This window comes from Parus major, chromosome 5, assembly GCF_001522545.3.
Source record: "Parus major isolate Abel chromosome 5, Parus_major1.1, whole genome shotgun sequence".
Classification (NCBI taxonomy): domain Eukaryota; kingdom Metazoa; phylum Chordata; class Aves; order Passeriformes; family Paridae; genus Parus; species Parus major.
The window spans coordinates 38,517,310-38,533,238 of record NC_031774.1 but is presented as its reverse complement, the minus strand read 5'-3'; the positions used below and the strand labels follow the sequence as shown (position 1 = coordinate 38,533,238).

The 15,929-nt window shown below is 40.0% G+C and overlaps 2 protein-coding genes across 5 annotated transcripts; one reads left to right on the top strand and one right to left on the bottom strand.

Annotated features, from left to right (window-relative positions):
• Positions 1-9: 9 nt before the first annotated feature.
• PNN (pinin, desmosome associated protein) lies at positions 10-10,084 on the bottom strand. Its single transcript, XM_015630343.3, has 9 exons — positions 9,893-10,084; positions 9,542-9,613; positions 8,807-8,875; positions 7,600-7,672; positions 7,423-7,517; positions 5,387-5,468; positions 3,638-3,793; positions 3,417-3,555; positions 10-2,403 (listed from the first exon to the last, which is right to left on the bottom strand). The coding sequence occupies exons 1-9, from the start codon at positions 10,003-10,005 to the stop codon at positions 1,118-1,120; spliced, it is 2,085 nt and encodes a 694-aa protein (XP_015485829.1). The 5' UTR covers positions 10,006-10,084; the 3' UTR covers positions 10-1,117.
• A 417-nt stretch (positions 10,085-10,501) lies between these two features.
• Positions 10,502-15,929, top strand: TRAPPC6B (trafficking protein particle complex 6B). 4 transcript variants are annotated; one of them, XR_001522077.3, is made up of 8 exons: positions 10,502-11,077; positions 11,160-11,227; positions 12,286-12,403; positions 13,919-14,002; positions 15,016-15,109; positions 15,186-15,247; positions 15,351-15,431; positions 15,752-15,929. XR_001522077.3 is itself a non-coding variant. In XM_015630346.3 (7 exons), exons 1-6 carry the CDS (start codon positions 10,997-10,999, stop codon positions 15,209-15,211), a joined length of 471 nt encoding a protein of 156 aa, XP_015485832.1. In that variant the 5' UTR covers positions 10,502-10,996; the 3' UTR covers positions 15,212-15,247; positions 15,752-15,929. The 4 variants fall into 4 exon arrangements, 2 of the variants coding, with proteins under 2 accessions (XP_015485832.1, XP_015485831.1); XR_001522076.3 differs by having other exon boundaries at positions 15,351-15,435; XM_015630346.3 differs by lacking the exon at positions 15,351-15,431.

The following is a 15,929-nucleotide window of genomic DNA, read 5'->3' as shown; positions in this document are numbered from 1 at the left end:
GAGAGTAAGTAGTCTACAAAGCCACATTTATTTGCACATGTACAGAACAGAGCAACAGATGTTATTGTTTTCCATACAAAATTATATAAAAACAGTATTCACCTTCATAGATAACACTACACCACCTTAAGTTTTATTAAATACATTCAGAAAGCATTCTTGCACGCACACAACATTAGTATTAGGTAGTCCCAGGTAACTCCAACACTGCAATGTAATTATTTTTAGTGGTTTGAAGGGATCAAAAATTAGTCTGCAACTAAAACAAAAAGAATGCTGGTTGAGAAGCAAGCTGAAGTCTTTCTTCCACTGGCCACCAAAACAAGGATCACCATTGAGCAGATTAACTATATCTAGAACATAGATGTAAATACTACCAAAGCACCTGCAGCAAGCAGGTTAAGAGTGGTTTTCCAGGCTGACTTGAGCTACCTTGGCCAGTGTTAACACTCCCATTTAATCACTGCTTGCCTATGGATAGGAAATTTTTATATAACTGGAGGATAGACAGAATTGACTAAGAGCTTGCGGTTACAGAAGAAAACAAAAAATATAGATTCAAATAATTACTTTGCCTTCCTACCCAGCACTGGAGAGATAATTTGCTTTACTAGGTCTTAAAATTCCCATTCTTGCAAGGAATAGAGGGGAAAGGCAAAATTTTATACTTCCTGCAATACTGCCTCCCTACATATAATCTAAAGAGGGGAATTTAATTGTCAACAGGACATCTCAAACAATTTCTTTAAAATGCACATTTATTTCTACAAAAAAAAAGTGTATGATACAGAAGAAATGATCACATCTACTTTAAAGGTTTACCTATTAAAATATACAGAGGATCTTAATGAGTACAGGATATTTAAAAAAAAGATGCAAAGGAGTGTTAATCTTTTATTTTTACATTTTCAGGAACTTCACATAATTTTGGTAAGTAACCTTTTACAAAATTATGTAAAAAGTACAAGAATGCCTGGTAAACAGTCTGCATTTTTCCAAAAGATTTTTTACAGCATGCAATTCTTAAGGCAGCCTTTTCTTCCTCCTTACAAGGAATCCTTTCACTCAAATAATCTTCTGCTGCAAAGATTAGGCTAAGGAAGCTTGGTCTCTTCTGTTAACGCCTTTTGTCTTTCCTGTCTGATTTACGGTCTCTTTCACTCCGTGAAGTTCTCTTGCCTGACCGACTACTTTCTGATATAGATCTCTTTCTGTCAGACCTCGAACTTTTATCCTTTGAGCTTTTGGTATCTCTACTACCACCTTTTGAGGACTTGTGACTTCTGTCTACTCCTGAAGCATCCCTCCGCTTCCTGTCTGTGCTCCTTCTGCGTTTTCTATCTCTGTTATGCCCTCTGCCTCGGCTTCGACTTCTACTTTCACTACTGCTAGAGCTACTGCTGCTACTGTCCCTGCTTGTACTCCCACTAGTAGTGCTGCTGCTGGTGGAACTGCTGCGACTGGTACTGCTGCCAGTACTGGAACTACTTGCACTGGTAGTACTGCTTGAAGTGCTACTGCTACTGCTGCTGCTGCTACGGTTATGACCAGTTTTGTTCCCTGCCCTACCCCTGCTTCTACTCCTAGTCTTAGTCTTACCTTCTGCACTTGGTGTCTGATTCTGCTCTGCCTGGGCTTCAACCACCTTTACAGACACCACAGCATTTTCATCCTTCTCTGTCTGGGGCTCTGTATCCTGAGTGGACTGAGACAACTGAGGTGATTGTGCTAGTGGCACAGACTGTGGCTGAGACAGAGCCTCAGACACAGATTCTGTCTGAGCTTCAGGTGTTTTCTCCTGTGTTTCTTCAAGTTCAGCTTTATTTTCTGTTTTGATACCTTTCTCCTTCTTGGGAGAAGTAACATTACACACTTTTTCTGGCTGAACATCACACTCTGTTTCTGGTTCTATTTCTTTGCCATTTTCATTTTCTACAGGTTCTACACTATCTGCCTCATTCATTTCAGCCACATCCTGCTCATTATCTGCTGGCTGAACATTTCCACTTTCCTCTTTTACAACTGTGACCTCCTCATGCTGACCATCCTGCTGCTTATCATTCTCCCTCACCTCAGTAGGCTCTTCTACTTTCATCTCAATGTCATGTTTCTGCTCATCCTCTTCCTGTTCTTTTTCTGCATCGCTGTGCCCTGAACCTGAACCTATTTTTCCCTTTTCCTCCCCTACCTCCTCCATTTCTACATCATTGTGCTGATTACCTGTCTCCATCTCTTCCACCTGCTGAGCCACCTTACCCTCTTCCTGCTCCTTGTTCTGTTCTTCCTTCTTTTCTTCATTCTGCACCTCCTGATGCTCTTTTTCCTTCACAGATTGTCTTCTGGGCCTGGCCTCCATTTTGTTAATCTGCTCTGCAAATTCATTTCTCCTGCTTTCAAAGAGTGCTAGGGAATAAATGCATAAATAACAGTTAAGATAATCTACAGACACTGAAGTCTATTTACCCTTTAACTATGAGCTAATAATTTATGAAACTGTTAAACTTATAAATACTGCAACCTTCTTTCTGAAGCAGCAAGCCATTCATGCATAATGAAAAAGACTGCTAGTTACCTTAAGAAAACAAAGCAAAGGGGAGAGTAAGCTCAGCTGTGTACTAGAACAATAAAGCCCTAAATCTAAGTTAACAAAAACTCCCTGACTTCATTAAAATCAAACCAACCAACAGTGTATCAAAATAATGCCTTAATTCCCTGGTATTTATCTATTAAGGTTATACTTCCTAAGGTAAACTAAAGACAGTAAAAATAAGCAAAAAACTAGCTCGGTATTAAGAAAGCTCAATTACTGTAGGCTATCCAGACAGATGAGCTACCTTCTCTTCTCCCCCAACCCCACAAGAAAACCCCTAAAAAAACCCCAAATCAATACATTCTTAGTTTAATAAAAAAAAAGAACAGCAAGACTACCATCAATCGGAGCATTTTAAATTGTTTTCCAAAAGAAAAATATAGTCATCCTGTGAAACAGAAATGAACACACATTGAGGTAAAAAAAAAATCATCGTAAAGTTCTAATGCTATGCTTAAGCAAATACTTCTCAAATACTTTGTAAACACCTGCAGTTCCTTGGATCTTCACAGATTCTGCCTTTTTAAAAATGAAGTTGCTTCACTTGGATACATCTGGGTACTAAAGCTAATGTAAAGGACTGTTTTAAACACATACCTCTGAAATCATGCATACACATCTTTTGACTTCTTGTAAGAGAATCAAATCCCATTCAACATTAACATAAGTCACTGAAAGAGTAATGTCCACTTATGATGAACACAAATGTAAGAATATAGTTTGTCCTAAGCATGAAATTCAAGTATTTAAGCAGAGACTTAAAAGAAATTTGTACAGCAAACAAAGGGAGGCAAGAACAAGACTTTGTACCACAAAGACCACGTACCATTCATCTTTTTCTGTGACTCGTCCATTAGCTTCTGCGTAGCAGGACACATTCTGCCAGGTATGTAGAATAAATGAGGTTTTGTCTTTGTTCTTATGTATTTAATTATTTTAGCGTTATGTTCATTCCATTCTTCTTGCTGAGAAATGAAAGAAAATAACCCTGAGATATAAAAGAATAGTTTAAACAAGAGAAAGATCAGGAACAAAACAAAAACTCACCAACTGAGCAAGCTCAACCTTTTGCTCCAATAACCGCAGCTCTGTCTGTTTAGCACGTCTTTCTTCAAACAGTTCTCGCCTCTCATTTTCAACTTGCTTTCTCTCTTCCTCTGCCTGCACTTCAAGTTTTTGTTCAATTTCTTGTCGTCTCTTTTGCTAAAATAAATGAAATACCGTCTTATTTTTTTTCTACAGCAATAGAAAATGTTCTAGTTTGATCCACTTAAAAATTTTCTGTTATTTATATGATTAAAAGGCATTCCTAAAAACACATTAGGGAATACCTCCTAAGCTACAGCTAATGGAAGAGTGTCACTGCTTGCTGGCACCTAATTTTTTGTTGGTTTAACTATATAGTTATGGGGCCCTGTAAATTTCTATGTGCTTTACTATCTTTCAGTTTGGACTTATATTTTCAATATAAGCTTCAACAAGTTGGGTTTCTTTCCCCAATGGCAGAAAAATAAAAGGAATGTGTTTGAGATATTAAGGAAATCAGGTAAATTTCCCACTTGGGAGACAAAGAAGTCAGCTCCTCCAGAAACAAATGAATGACTGCACACTGGTGTTTGTGACCAGCAAAAATTAGGTTGTGAACACTTCCAGTACATTAATTGCTAATTATATATATTACTACTGCACAGGAATGCCATTTGGATGCCCTACTGCCATGTGCTCAGACTTTACAATAATTGTCACAAAAAAATAGAATTAACTGCCTGCACAACAAAATAGCTGTGTTGTAAAACTCCTCAGGGCTCGACTTTGATTTATAGCAAGTGTATATATATGAACAAAAAAAAGACCTCCATATGGATTCCCAGAAAAAATTTTCCAAGTATGCGTTTGCACAAAGAGACTTTGAGGAATTACTGTTATAAATTAGACAGGGACTCCATTTTTCTAGACCATCCTGATAAACAGCTTTTTGTTCTAATGCAAGCAGGCAAAACTGAACTTTGGTCTTATGTGCCACACTGGTTAGGTACACCACGCAAATTCTGAATCTGAAAGTAATCAATACCAGCACTGTGAGTCAGCTCTGCCTGACACTATACAGAAAATGTTTTAAGTTTAAATCTTTTTATCTGCTTCAACTGGACTGCTGAATTTGAACTTTCAAACACTGTTTTTAATCTAAAGGTTATTAATGTTAACTGAATAACCCATTTAGTGCAACAGTAAATAGCCTTCACAAACTAAAAGGGCATACTAGGAATAAAGTTACCACCATCCCATATACAAGTTTTTTGAAGTAATCACTAAGCTATGCAAAGCCTTTGCTTCAGTACAGTCAGACATTTATTTATCAAAATCAGAAATTCTGGTTATCTTTACTGGAACAGGAAAGACATTTTTAGGCAAATAGCATAACCAAGCATAGATTTCTCTATACTTGGTTATAATTTAAACATCTGGAACACACCAGGTAGGCACTCCTTCAGCAATACTGCATCACTAATATTTCCAGAAATAGCCTATGAACTCTCAGATAGTTACCTGATCAGATTCCATTTAACATTGCTTTTTTGTTTCCATGAAGGTCAGAAATAGAGTTACTAGTCATAGTAAGAACCCCTTTCCTGCCTCCCACTCTCATTCCCCTCCATTGAGACAAACAAAAACCTACATGCACTCTCACCAATTTGCTGCACCTGCAACCTATGCTGTAGGGAACTGTCATTCTTACTTGAACTAACTTAACCACCAAATTTTACATTATTATCTGATAGAATTTAAAGTAAGTACCCTCTCAGTAGCAATAGCAACTGTGGACTCCTGTTTAAATTTTTGAAGAGTGCCCATCAACAAGCCAAATATACGTCGATTCCTGAAAAAAAAAAAAACCCAGAACAGAAAGAAATTTGAGATTCAGTTCAAGTACTAAGATTTTTATCTGTATAAATAACCAGAGAAACTTTCCACCTCAAAGATACATTTTAAAGGCTCAGTAATACCGAAGGCCATAAGCAATATGAATAGAAGATTCAATAGAAGACATGCTGGCTGTGCCAACTGTCCAGGATATATTTTACAGTGACGTATCATTTTGCTTACAAGTAAGACACAGCTCTTATCTGTAACAGAATAGCTAGCACTGCAGAACTGGAAGCTTGCACATTTTTCATCTGGAAACAATAATGGTAAGGAAATATTTAAAAAATCTTAAAGCAGAGAGTACTGAAGAAAAAATAGTCAAGTAAATACAGTGTGAGGAATAAATAAGGGAGCAAACTGGGTTTTCTAAAAAGCATACACTCCCCTCTCCACAATCTGTTTAGATTATTAAGGAGAAATGGAGCCACAGAGGAGTGAAAGCTTATCTATCACAGTGGCCAACAATGAGACACTGCACTGTGGGATGAAACCAGAACTGCTCTCATCCAATTAGGTGTTATTTTGAGAAAAGTAAGTAAAATTCTTCAACAAATTCCCTTCTTCTGAGCAAGAACTAGTTTCTTGACTTTCATCTTCAATTTCTTTTTATTCAATCCCAAATGAAGTCTTTTAACACATGTTGCAGATTATCTTATTTGCCTTGAACCTTTACCTGATTATGTGAGAAAGAAAATGCTAGTGCCTTCTTTACGTACCACTCTATTACAGTAGTACAAGCCTCACATGGAAAAGTAAAAGTATATTAAATAGAAAAACAGGAACAGATAAAAAATTGAAAGCCAGAGAGCACTGAAAGTGCATTTGTAAATTAATTATATCCCAGAAGACACTGAGCAAAATCAGGGGTTCAGTGGATGTTGTCTTCTTAAAGAACCTCCTTCCACCACAATTCATAGAGACTAATACTGGTTTTCTCATGTCCATAGAGACTACTCAACTGAAAAGCAGTAAAACTACAATTCTGAGGGAACGAGCCTTTAGTGTCTGAAGCCCTAAGGAAGTTCAGTAAGAATTTTGGAAGTCTCCCTGTGAGGGAAGCAATTGGAACCTAGTAATGGAAGCAAGAGCAGACTCCAAGCGGGGTAATAACTAAAAGAAGCAAGCAAAGTGTGAGTTTTCTGAGCCAGTTGATCTGTGGGGACTAACAAAGAAACTTTCTAGAGTTCCTTATTCCAGTTCTAATTCTTCTGTTGAGGTATAATTATTACTGCACCAGGTAACTTGCAGTCTGAAGTGGACAGAGTCCAAGAGATGAATCACAGTTGCAAATTTGATTTTCCAAAAACTGTTACTGAAAAGAGCTACATTTCAGTTAAAATTTTAATAGCCATGAGAAAAATAAAATATAGGAAAAAGGAGATATACATAGGAAAAATCTAAAAAGCTGAAGGCAAAATGAAGGCAAGACTGCAGACACAACAAGAATTCAAAGTAGTATGAGAAAAGAAACATGGAACTATTTCATTTAAAAAAAAAGAGGCAGAAGGAGTGAGGAACCATACCCAAAACCCTCCTTCAACCAACAAAATAATCTATCAGCCAAGACAGCTGTAATAATCCAAGACATTAAGCAGCCAATGAAGCTGCAGCTATTTCTGTCTTACTCAAACGATGTTAGAACAGCACTAGCAAACCTGTTCCTGTAGGTGGCCTGAAAAGTACAATCCCTGTCAGTTATCATGTCAGTTATCTGAACAATGCACATGTTGCTGCTTGGGAAGTATTTTCAGAGAATACTTTTTAAATCAAATTTTATACCATCATGGTAACTCTTCAACAAAATCTTTGCTACACAACAGCTTGTGTGCAATGCCTTTTAAATCTAAAGCTGCTTTCTACAGCTGAACTCAAAAGTATTGCATTACTGTAAAAGAGATTCCACGTACCTTTGTTTTCCTTTCTCATCCATATTTTGATCTTGTATAAGGTCTCGACGTGTTCGCTCTTTGGAGGTAGCAACAACAGAAGATGGCAACGCTGGCTACAATAAAGAAAACAAACTACTTTGTTCATCATGTTGCAGGTAGGTTTCCTCTTGCACAGCTCCATTTACTATATATTACCTTTTTAATATCATCATCCTCTGCGTCGCTTTCTTGGCGTGATTCTCTTCTTGTCCGACGTTCTCCACCCAGCCTGAGGAAAAAGTCAGTGGTCATTAGAGAACATGTATTTAGGAGAGAATCTCTTCCACCATAAGAAAAATACAAGCATGCCTAGTGAGAAGAACCAACACTTCAGTATAAACCTCCTCACTGTTCCAAAAACCAGCAAGTAACATTTTATAGACAGAATCTACTGTTGGTGAAAATCAGTGACACAGAACAGTTTAAATTTTAATACAACTTGCAGTGTAATAAAAGCAGAAGAATCTGCAAATACCATTTCTGGCTTTTTAAAATACATTTGGAATTTATTCTTTTAAACCTTTGTGCTTTTCCAGAACCTCTAAAATGGCTACTGGTATAAAGGAATCACTAAACAGTGAATCACTAAACAGTGAATGCACTGACATGGAAATGTACAATTTCTTAAACAGGAAATGCTATTTAAGTTAACTATCAAATACCTATGGGAGGGAGGCAGAAGGCTTACCACTTGAGACATGGATGAAGTAAAGGCTTTAACAAAAAACAACTTAAAAGAAATAATTTAAATAAAATAAATCCTAAAATAAATAATTAAAGTTGAAGTTACTTTCAGCCTTCATTTTCAGCTTTGTGGCACAGGACTTTCCTATTTCTCAGCTTCATTTTCTCCTAACTCAACAATTCTAAAGCAAGCTTTGCTTCCGTCAAGAGCTACCATTGCACGTGAAGTGCCCACAGCACTTAAGCCCACTATAATCAGTCCATCTGATGGATTTGCATCCAGACATGAAAACTCAAAACCCAAGTCCATTGTCACATTGCCTGTATTCAATTTACTGAACAGAAGGTCTAAGACATAATTCAATCTGTGTTCACTACAAACAAATGTCACTGCTAAGAAAAACGTAATATATTTTGTATATTGTATGGGAAATAAAACCAGAAAATTCCAAATATCTTTGCATATCTTTATATTATTGCTACTACCTTTATGTTACTCTAAGGCATGAAAAAGATTTCACCACAGTGACTTGCTATCACCCAAATTATTCCCAACAAGTCTTGAATAAGTAATCTTCAAAGACGACAGTGAAAGTCCCTAGTTATTACTAGTTTTTGGTTTACTGTTACAAATTCTCATCTGGAAAAGCAAGTTGGCTGCATTAGTTTTTGCACTCACCTACTGGATGCACCTTCAAGATCCCTCTGTTTGGCTGGGGGTCCTCCTCCACTATCCGAGAATCCACGCCTAAAAAGAAAACACTTGTGGTCTTAGAACAAGTTAGGTTAATCCCTGGACCACCTAAAGTCTGCAAAACTGAACTATAACTTGGCTTTATGGTCGTGATTAAACACAAATTTTATTCAGCTCGATCACCACTTACTGTTAGTACTGCAGCGAAGTGTTCAAACACGTTGCTTGTGACCTGCCTAATTTCACCTTGAATTACACTTATTTAACTGAGTAGCTACACTGAAACAAGCATCCCATTGTATTCAAATAATCTTATCTCCAGTAATTTTCAGGATGCCGTTTTATCTACGTGTAGTTTAAAATCCCTCCTGGACCACCTACCAGTTTTTTAATTGCCAAGAGACTGATCTTGAATGATTTCAAATACAAGGTCCCAGCTACCACACAATACCCTTCATTTTGATGTTTCTCCTTATTTTTCAGTCTAACAGCTGAGAAGGTCGGGGAAAACCACCCATCTGAACTTGTAGCAACTCAAAATGAAAAGGCGCTTTAAATTTAACCTCAAAAGCCCTGCAGGGCAGCTCTGGTGCTCATTCAAACAGCACCGCAGCGAGCAGCGGAGGCAATCCAGGAACACACGACACTCAGCGCAATGGCACGAACCACCACCGGAGAATGGATGGATGAAACTCCACTGTCCGTTCTGCACCTCCTTACCTTAGCAATAAGCTCCCACGCCCTCTACCTCCACCGGGGCCTGTGAGGGCTAACAGCCTGTTTTGAGGGGGCCTGAAAGAGACGGTACGCGCTGTTAGTGGTGCCTGCCCGGCCCTCGGGGCGCTGCTGCCCGCCCGGCCCAACGGCCCCGCAACCGTTCCGTTCTGTGCCCCCCCGCCAGGGGCAGCACTCCCCGATCGCCGCCCCAGCGGAGCGGGCACAGTCCGCAGAGGGACGGGGGGGAGCCGCGGCCGGCTCCGCGCCACTCGCCCTGCAGGCCCGACGCGCGCCCCCACGCCGGCCGGCCCTTCCTTCGCGGGACAGCGGCGCGCCTGGCGCTCCCCGCCTCACCTCACATCATTGGGGTCCCGGCCCGTGAGCTTGCGGATATTTTCGTCTACGTGCTTGAGGCTTTCCTTGGCTTTCTCCAGCTGCTCCTGCAGCGCGCGCACCGCCACCGCCATCCCGCCCGCCGCGCGGCCTGGCCGGGCCCCGCGCGAGGCAGCGCTGGGAAACAGGGGGAACAGGCCCCACCCACTCCGGTGGCCGCGGGCCGGGACAGCGCAGCCAATTGCACCCCGGCGCCTCCCCCGAGCGCCAATCAACGGGCACGAGATGTAAGGGCACGCCCCTCAGGGCTGCTCGCCAAAAGCGCTCACCAATCACAGAGCTCGGCGGCAGACTGGCATCCCGCCCGTCCAACTAGCAGAAGGCTCTGCCTGCTAGCTCGACGAATCAATGAAAGGGACGGCCGGAGTGACATGACACCGAGCTAATAAGAACTCGAACGTCATTTCCCTGTGGCCCAATCAGGAAACAACTTCTGGGCCTCTTGTTCCCACCCGTCCTGCTCTCCCACTCTCAATGGGGCCGAGGAGCCGGCACGCTCGCGACTCGCGCGAGGGCCAATCACCGCTGCGCTACCAGAGGCGGCTGCGCCCGCTGAGCCAATAGACGGGAGCGTTACTTGACGCTGGCGGGGTGGTGGCCTGACGGCGGCGCGTGCCGGGGCTGCTCCTGCCTTCCCATCCCGCCCGGAGCGGCGTGGCAGGGAACCTCCGTACTGCGCGCTAGTCGTGGTGCCCGGGGCGGCGATGCTTTAAACCACGTTCTTCCCCGGCTGATGAACGTCACGTCTCTCTGTGTCTCCCCGCGGTGGGCACGGGAAGGCACGGGCGCTGTCTTGAAGGCGGTGACATAGGCGCGCCCCACCTGGTTCCAGCAGTAGGGTGGGCGGGGTAGCTCTGCAGGAGGGGCACGTTTGATTCCCCGGCTCCGACCCTCACTCGGGACCCTGGGTTGCTGGCGCCACCCGAGTCCGCGGACTCTGCAGAGCCTTAACGGGAGAGCCCCTTCTCGCAGCGCTTCCCCGGCCGGCACTGCTGGGCCGCCGCGCCTCGGCCGGACGCTCCCGCGGGTGTCCGGGCCCGCCCGGAAGGGGCGGTGGCCCCGGCGATGGCGGACGAGGCGCTGTTCCTGCTGCTGCACAGCGAGATGGTGGCGGGGCTGTACCGCGCCGCCGAGCAGGGCGAAGGGGTGAGTGGGGCCGGGGCCGCCCCGGAGCCGGCCGGCAGCAGCCGGGGCTGACGCTGCGGCCGTGGCGCCTTGTGTCTTGCAGGAGAACGGGCGCTGCACCACCAAGCTGGAGAGCATGGGCTTCCGCGTCGGGCAGGGGCTCATCGAGAGGTGAGTCCCCCCGGGCCCTGGCAGCCGCTGCTCCTTCCTGGGGCTTTCACCCGCCCGGGAAAAGTGTGGTGCTTTGGCTGGATGGAGAGCGCGTTCCTCTTTGCATCAATTGTTCTGGCATCTCCTCTTTTTGTATCTCATTCTTGTCGGGACCTGTGTTTGCGTATCACGGGACAGTTTTGGAGCGTGTTGTTTTCCTAGTGCTTCCCGTCATGAAAACCGAGTCAGGGTATATGGCTGCTTTTAATTCTTAAAACTATCTTCAGTTCTACTTTGTGCGGACTTTTGCATGTTTCCTGCTTTTGGTATGTTTTGTGACTTTATTCTTCTATCTGATTTGCTTCTTAAGCATAATTTTATGATTGGTTGTTACTCTTACTTCGTTTTTGTAAAGTGCTCTCTGTCCTTGCGACTTCGCAGGTCGGGCCCTTTGGGGACCCGCGATGCAGCTCCAGTGCCCTCGATCTGAGGTCGTGTGGAGACAAGATCTTGAGTTTCTGAAGTCATGGTTTTGTTGGATAAAATGGTCCTTTAGTGCCAGATAAAGACCTCAAGGAGGATAAAGGGAGAAAAATCTGAAATAAGCAAGAGAAAAAGTTCCTTCTGAAAAATAGGAACAAGTTTTACATGCTTGTTCCTATGTTAAAGCTCTTTTGCCTAAGTTGAAGGACTCCTTCCAAGGAGTAGTATAGGTGTGAGCATTTTGTTTATCTTCTATTTAGATAGCTCGTTGAAGATAAAACTGATAGTGCACTTTGCACCTTTCTGTATGTCAACTATGTTTGATAATCATGGAATTAAAACAGTTTATTCTGCTGTCATATTGCAGATACCAAGATACCACTGCTGCTCATAAATTAAATACTTGATGAATGCACAGTGCAGCTAGAATGATACTGTATGATGATTGGAAAACTAATTTCTATAATAACCGCAAAAATTATGTTGTAATATTGAAACCTTAAAAATTATGTTATACCATTTAAAAAAATTATTTCTTTGCTTAATTGGTGAGGTTATGTGTACCATTATTGATATATTTCTTACTTTTCTCTTAGGTTTACAAAAGATACTGCCAGGTTCAAGGATGAATTAGATATTATGAAGTTTATTTGCAAAGATTTTTGGACAACGGTGTTCAAAAAACAAATAGATAACCTAAGGACTAATCACCAGGTACTGTAGATTAAGGTTTAACTTAGAAAGTCGGTGAGAGTTTTGAGTTGCTAGTGCATTTTTTGTTTTTCTTGGTCTAGAATTAATTACCAGATAAGAAACCCAAAATGCTGCATATCCGTTTTGTCTAAAAAGTGTGTTTTTCAATATTCATATTATCATGTAGCTTTAGAATATAATTTAATAATTGTATGATGTCTTTATTGCCACCCTACTTGAAAAGACTAAATGTTTTGAATTTCACACGTGCTGTTGCCGCGTTACAGAAAGGACAGTAATGATTATAGTTGATTAACATTTAAACAAGAACTTTTTAATCTGTCTCTTAATAAGTGTTAGTTAAAAAATAGTGAAAAAATGATGCTACTCTCTCAACATCTATTTAAATAGAATGGCTGCCGTGAAGTGATTCTTTTACTTTGAAGAATGTTAAGAGTTTTCAGCAGTTGAGACAGTTGTCATCTATTGAAAACACTTGTATAAGAAACAGCGGAGAAATTTCAGATTTGCATGTTGGTGATGTGCTGTATCCATGTGTTTTCCTATATCAACAGCCTATAGCCTTTCCTATCTCCACAGTTCTTAAAGCCAGATCAAAGTAACTTAAGGAGCCATTTTACTAGAGTAAAAAAATCTTTCTCCTGTTGAATTACTTGGTTTTCTTATGACTGTTTCCCTGTTGTGTCAAATTTGTACAAGGAACAAAATTCTCTAGAAGAGAATTTGTACAGGGATTGTGCCAAATAAAATAGGTTTTATTTTTCAGTGACGTGTTTATCAAGTAATAACAGATAATTATTACTTTAGAAATCTGGGGTTTTAATTCAAAAAAGTTGCAGTATATAGCTTAAGGTTTTAATTGTATATACAATTATGTATATAATGTATATACAATTAAGTTCAAGACTTACGAATATTCCAAAGTAGCACAGTCAGTAATAAGGAAATTAAAATGGCAGGTGTAGATAAAGCTATATTGTGTTTATACTTAATTTATTAAGACACATATTGTTGCACAAAATCGTATTGTAGAAAATGCCAGACTTTTACTTCGAGTATCTGCTGGGTGCTTTTACCTGTGCTGCTGTTAAAGAAAAATAATTCCCACTGAATTTGAGAAAATAGAGATGTGCAAAACCCAATGAAGATCGAGATTTGAATATAAAAATTAGTATGCATTTGATATAATACCAAAGACTTTCTACTATGGAACTATTTTTTCTGATCACTGGAGGGACTCTTCCAAGAAGAAATGTACATACACGTTTTTTAGGGTTAACTGATCACATTATTATCTAAGGGTTTTGTTGTATACTCACAAAAAGGTATATTTCCTTTCGATAGTCCTTGTAAGTAAATAATGCAATTTAAACTTAAGTCACATAAGTCTTAATATAAAATTTTATTTTTCAGCCTGAGATCATGTATATTTTATCTACAAATCCATTCACAGAAAATGTGATTTTACATTACTGCACATTTAACTAAACTCCTCAATTTTTTCTTTTTAAACAGGGTATTTATGTCCTTCAAGACAATAAATTTCGTCTCTTGACACAAATGTCTTCAGGAAAGCAGTATTTAGAACATGCACCAAAGGTATCCTTCGATTTAATTGGCGGGGGTGGGTCTACCAGTTTGGTTTTAATTACCTTGATCTATTAATAATTTTAAATTTTGTCATTAAAATTAAAACAAACTTTTCTAAAGGGTAACTAAAGATACACCTTCAGAACCTGTATGCTTTTAGAGAAAGCATATGTTTTAGAACAGTAGATTTGTAGTTCAAAAAATGGTCACAGTTGTTGTGAAACTTGCTGGTGTTATATTTGAGTTACTTCATGGTGAAAGCTTGCTACTGTCACACAAATTCTTTCTTTTCAGAAGGCATGTGTTTTCAGAAACATTTTTTAAAATTCCAAAAACACATTTGGAAGATGCTATTTGTTACATAAAATAAGCTTCTGAGATGATATGAATGTTCAGAAAGATCTTCCACCAATTAAAAATAGTTTTGAGTGCAGATTCTGAGTTACGGTAATAGTTCAGATAAAATCAGTCCCTCTGCAGAGCCTATCATAGAGCACTTTAGTTCAGGTGGATTAAGAAATGGGACATTCAGTTCTATTTTATGGTTTCTTAACTCTTGATCTTGGTCCTTCCAATGGCTACTGCCCTTGGGATTTTTTTTTTTTTTTTTTTGTGAGATGTTTCTTCTCTTTTGCAACACACATTTTAAATATCTGCAGGCCTTTGTATTCTAAGGTATGGCCTGTGCAAGAATGCTGTCTTAGACTGTTTCTCTTTTGTTGACTTTAATACCAGTTGCTAATTTTTGCCAAATCTTGGGAATAATAGTTTTAAGGATATTAAGTTCCTACAGGTTTAAAGGAAAGTGACTCAAAATACTGCCTCTAATGAGAATAATCTGTGTGAGGAGCTCCACTACCAAATATTGGAGTTTTCATCTATTAGAGACCTGACAATGTCTGTCAAAACTTCCATGGATTTCTGTTGTCCAAGTATTAAGTTGTGGTCTTGAGTACTTAGTTTCAAGCTTTTTCAACAAGCTTTGCTGCAGACACTCTTATGAAGTGCAACTTTGTATTTAGTATTTAGCATTCACCTGTGGACTAATCAGAGGGGGCCTATCAAACCTGGGAATAAAGAGTATTGTAACTGCTGAAGTTTCATCAATGCCTGCATGTAAGTAGTACTTGGAGTATTCAATTTTATTTGCTCACTTGGTAACTTTCCTGACTGACTGTGTTGATGTTACAAGCATTTTTCAAGGTGGAATTTGTTTGAAGCTGCTGGGCCACAGGAGTCCATGTGAACTTCAGGGTATGGCTTGCCACTAAATCCTTTAGTACTTAGAAACTGATGGAGGATAAGCCTCCATGATGTTGAGTGTAAAGCAAAACTAAAAAGTTGTATTTATATTTAGAAGCATCAAATGTGTAAGGATGTGTGTCCAGAAAGTTATTTGCACAAGTGAAGATCTTTCTCTGTAGGAGTCATTAAGAAAGTTAGTAAGTGAAGACCATTTTAACTACATAAGCTGCTCAATTGAAAGTTTTCCACAGACTCAGCACAAATTTTAGATGTAGCCCACAAAACTTCCGTGTTGTGGGATGTAGTCAACTTACAGAAAAAAAAGAGAAAAGCTGTTCAGTGTGGAATTAAAATTTAAATGCTAAATTTAAATAATGGATCAACTGCTTACAATTAAACTGTAAGATTGAAATGTTCCATAGTATTTATTTTTAAAAAAAATTACAAGAAAATAATGACTTGGAGAAATAATTCTAATGGTAATAATGTGATCTGACTCTGCTTTTCCTGCAGGTAAATTTCAGGTGATGATACAGAAGATGTAGAGCAGATTCAAATCTGGGTATCTACTTTAAATAGCCTTTGTATGTGGATTCAGTATCTTGGCTCAGTCTTGTATATAACATGTAAATTATAGCAGTGTGCAGCACAATTCCAAAATATATAATAAATGCACATGGAAATAACACTA

Bases quoted from the DNA above. Each gene is read 5' to 3' on its own strand.
- PNN (XM_015630343.3), bottom strand. From the start codon at position 10,005: ATGGCGGTGGCGGTGCGCGCGCTGCAGGAGCAGCTGGAGAAAGCCAAG. The intron at 9,614-9,892 runs GTGAGGCGGGGA...CGTCTCTTTCAG, and splicing joins CGGGACCCCAATGATGTGAG to GCCCCCTCAAAACAGGCTGT. The intron at 8,876-9,541 runs GTAAGGAGGTGC...TTTTCTTTTTAG, and splicing joins CGTGGGAGCTTATTGCTAAG to GCGTGGATTCTCGGATAGTG.
- TRAPPC6B (XM_015630345.3), top strand. From the start codon at position 10,997: ATGGCGGACGAGGCGCTGTTCCTGCTGCTGCACAGCGAGATGGTGGCG. The intron at 12,404-13,918 runs GTACTGTAGATT...CTTTTTAAACAG, and splicing joins ACCTAAGGACTAATCACCAG to GGTATTTATGTCCTTCAAGA. The intron at 15,110-15,751 runs GTAAGTAGTACT...CTTTTCCTGCAG, and splicing joins AGTTTCATCAATGCCTGCAT to GTAAATTTCAGGTGATGATA.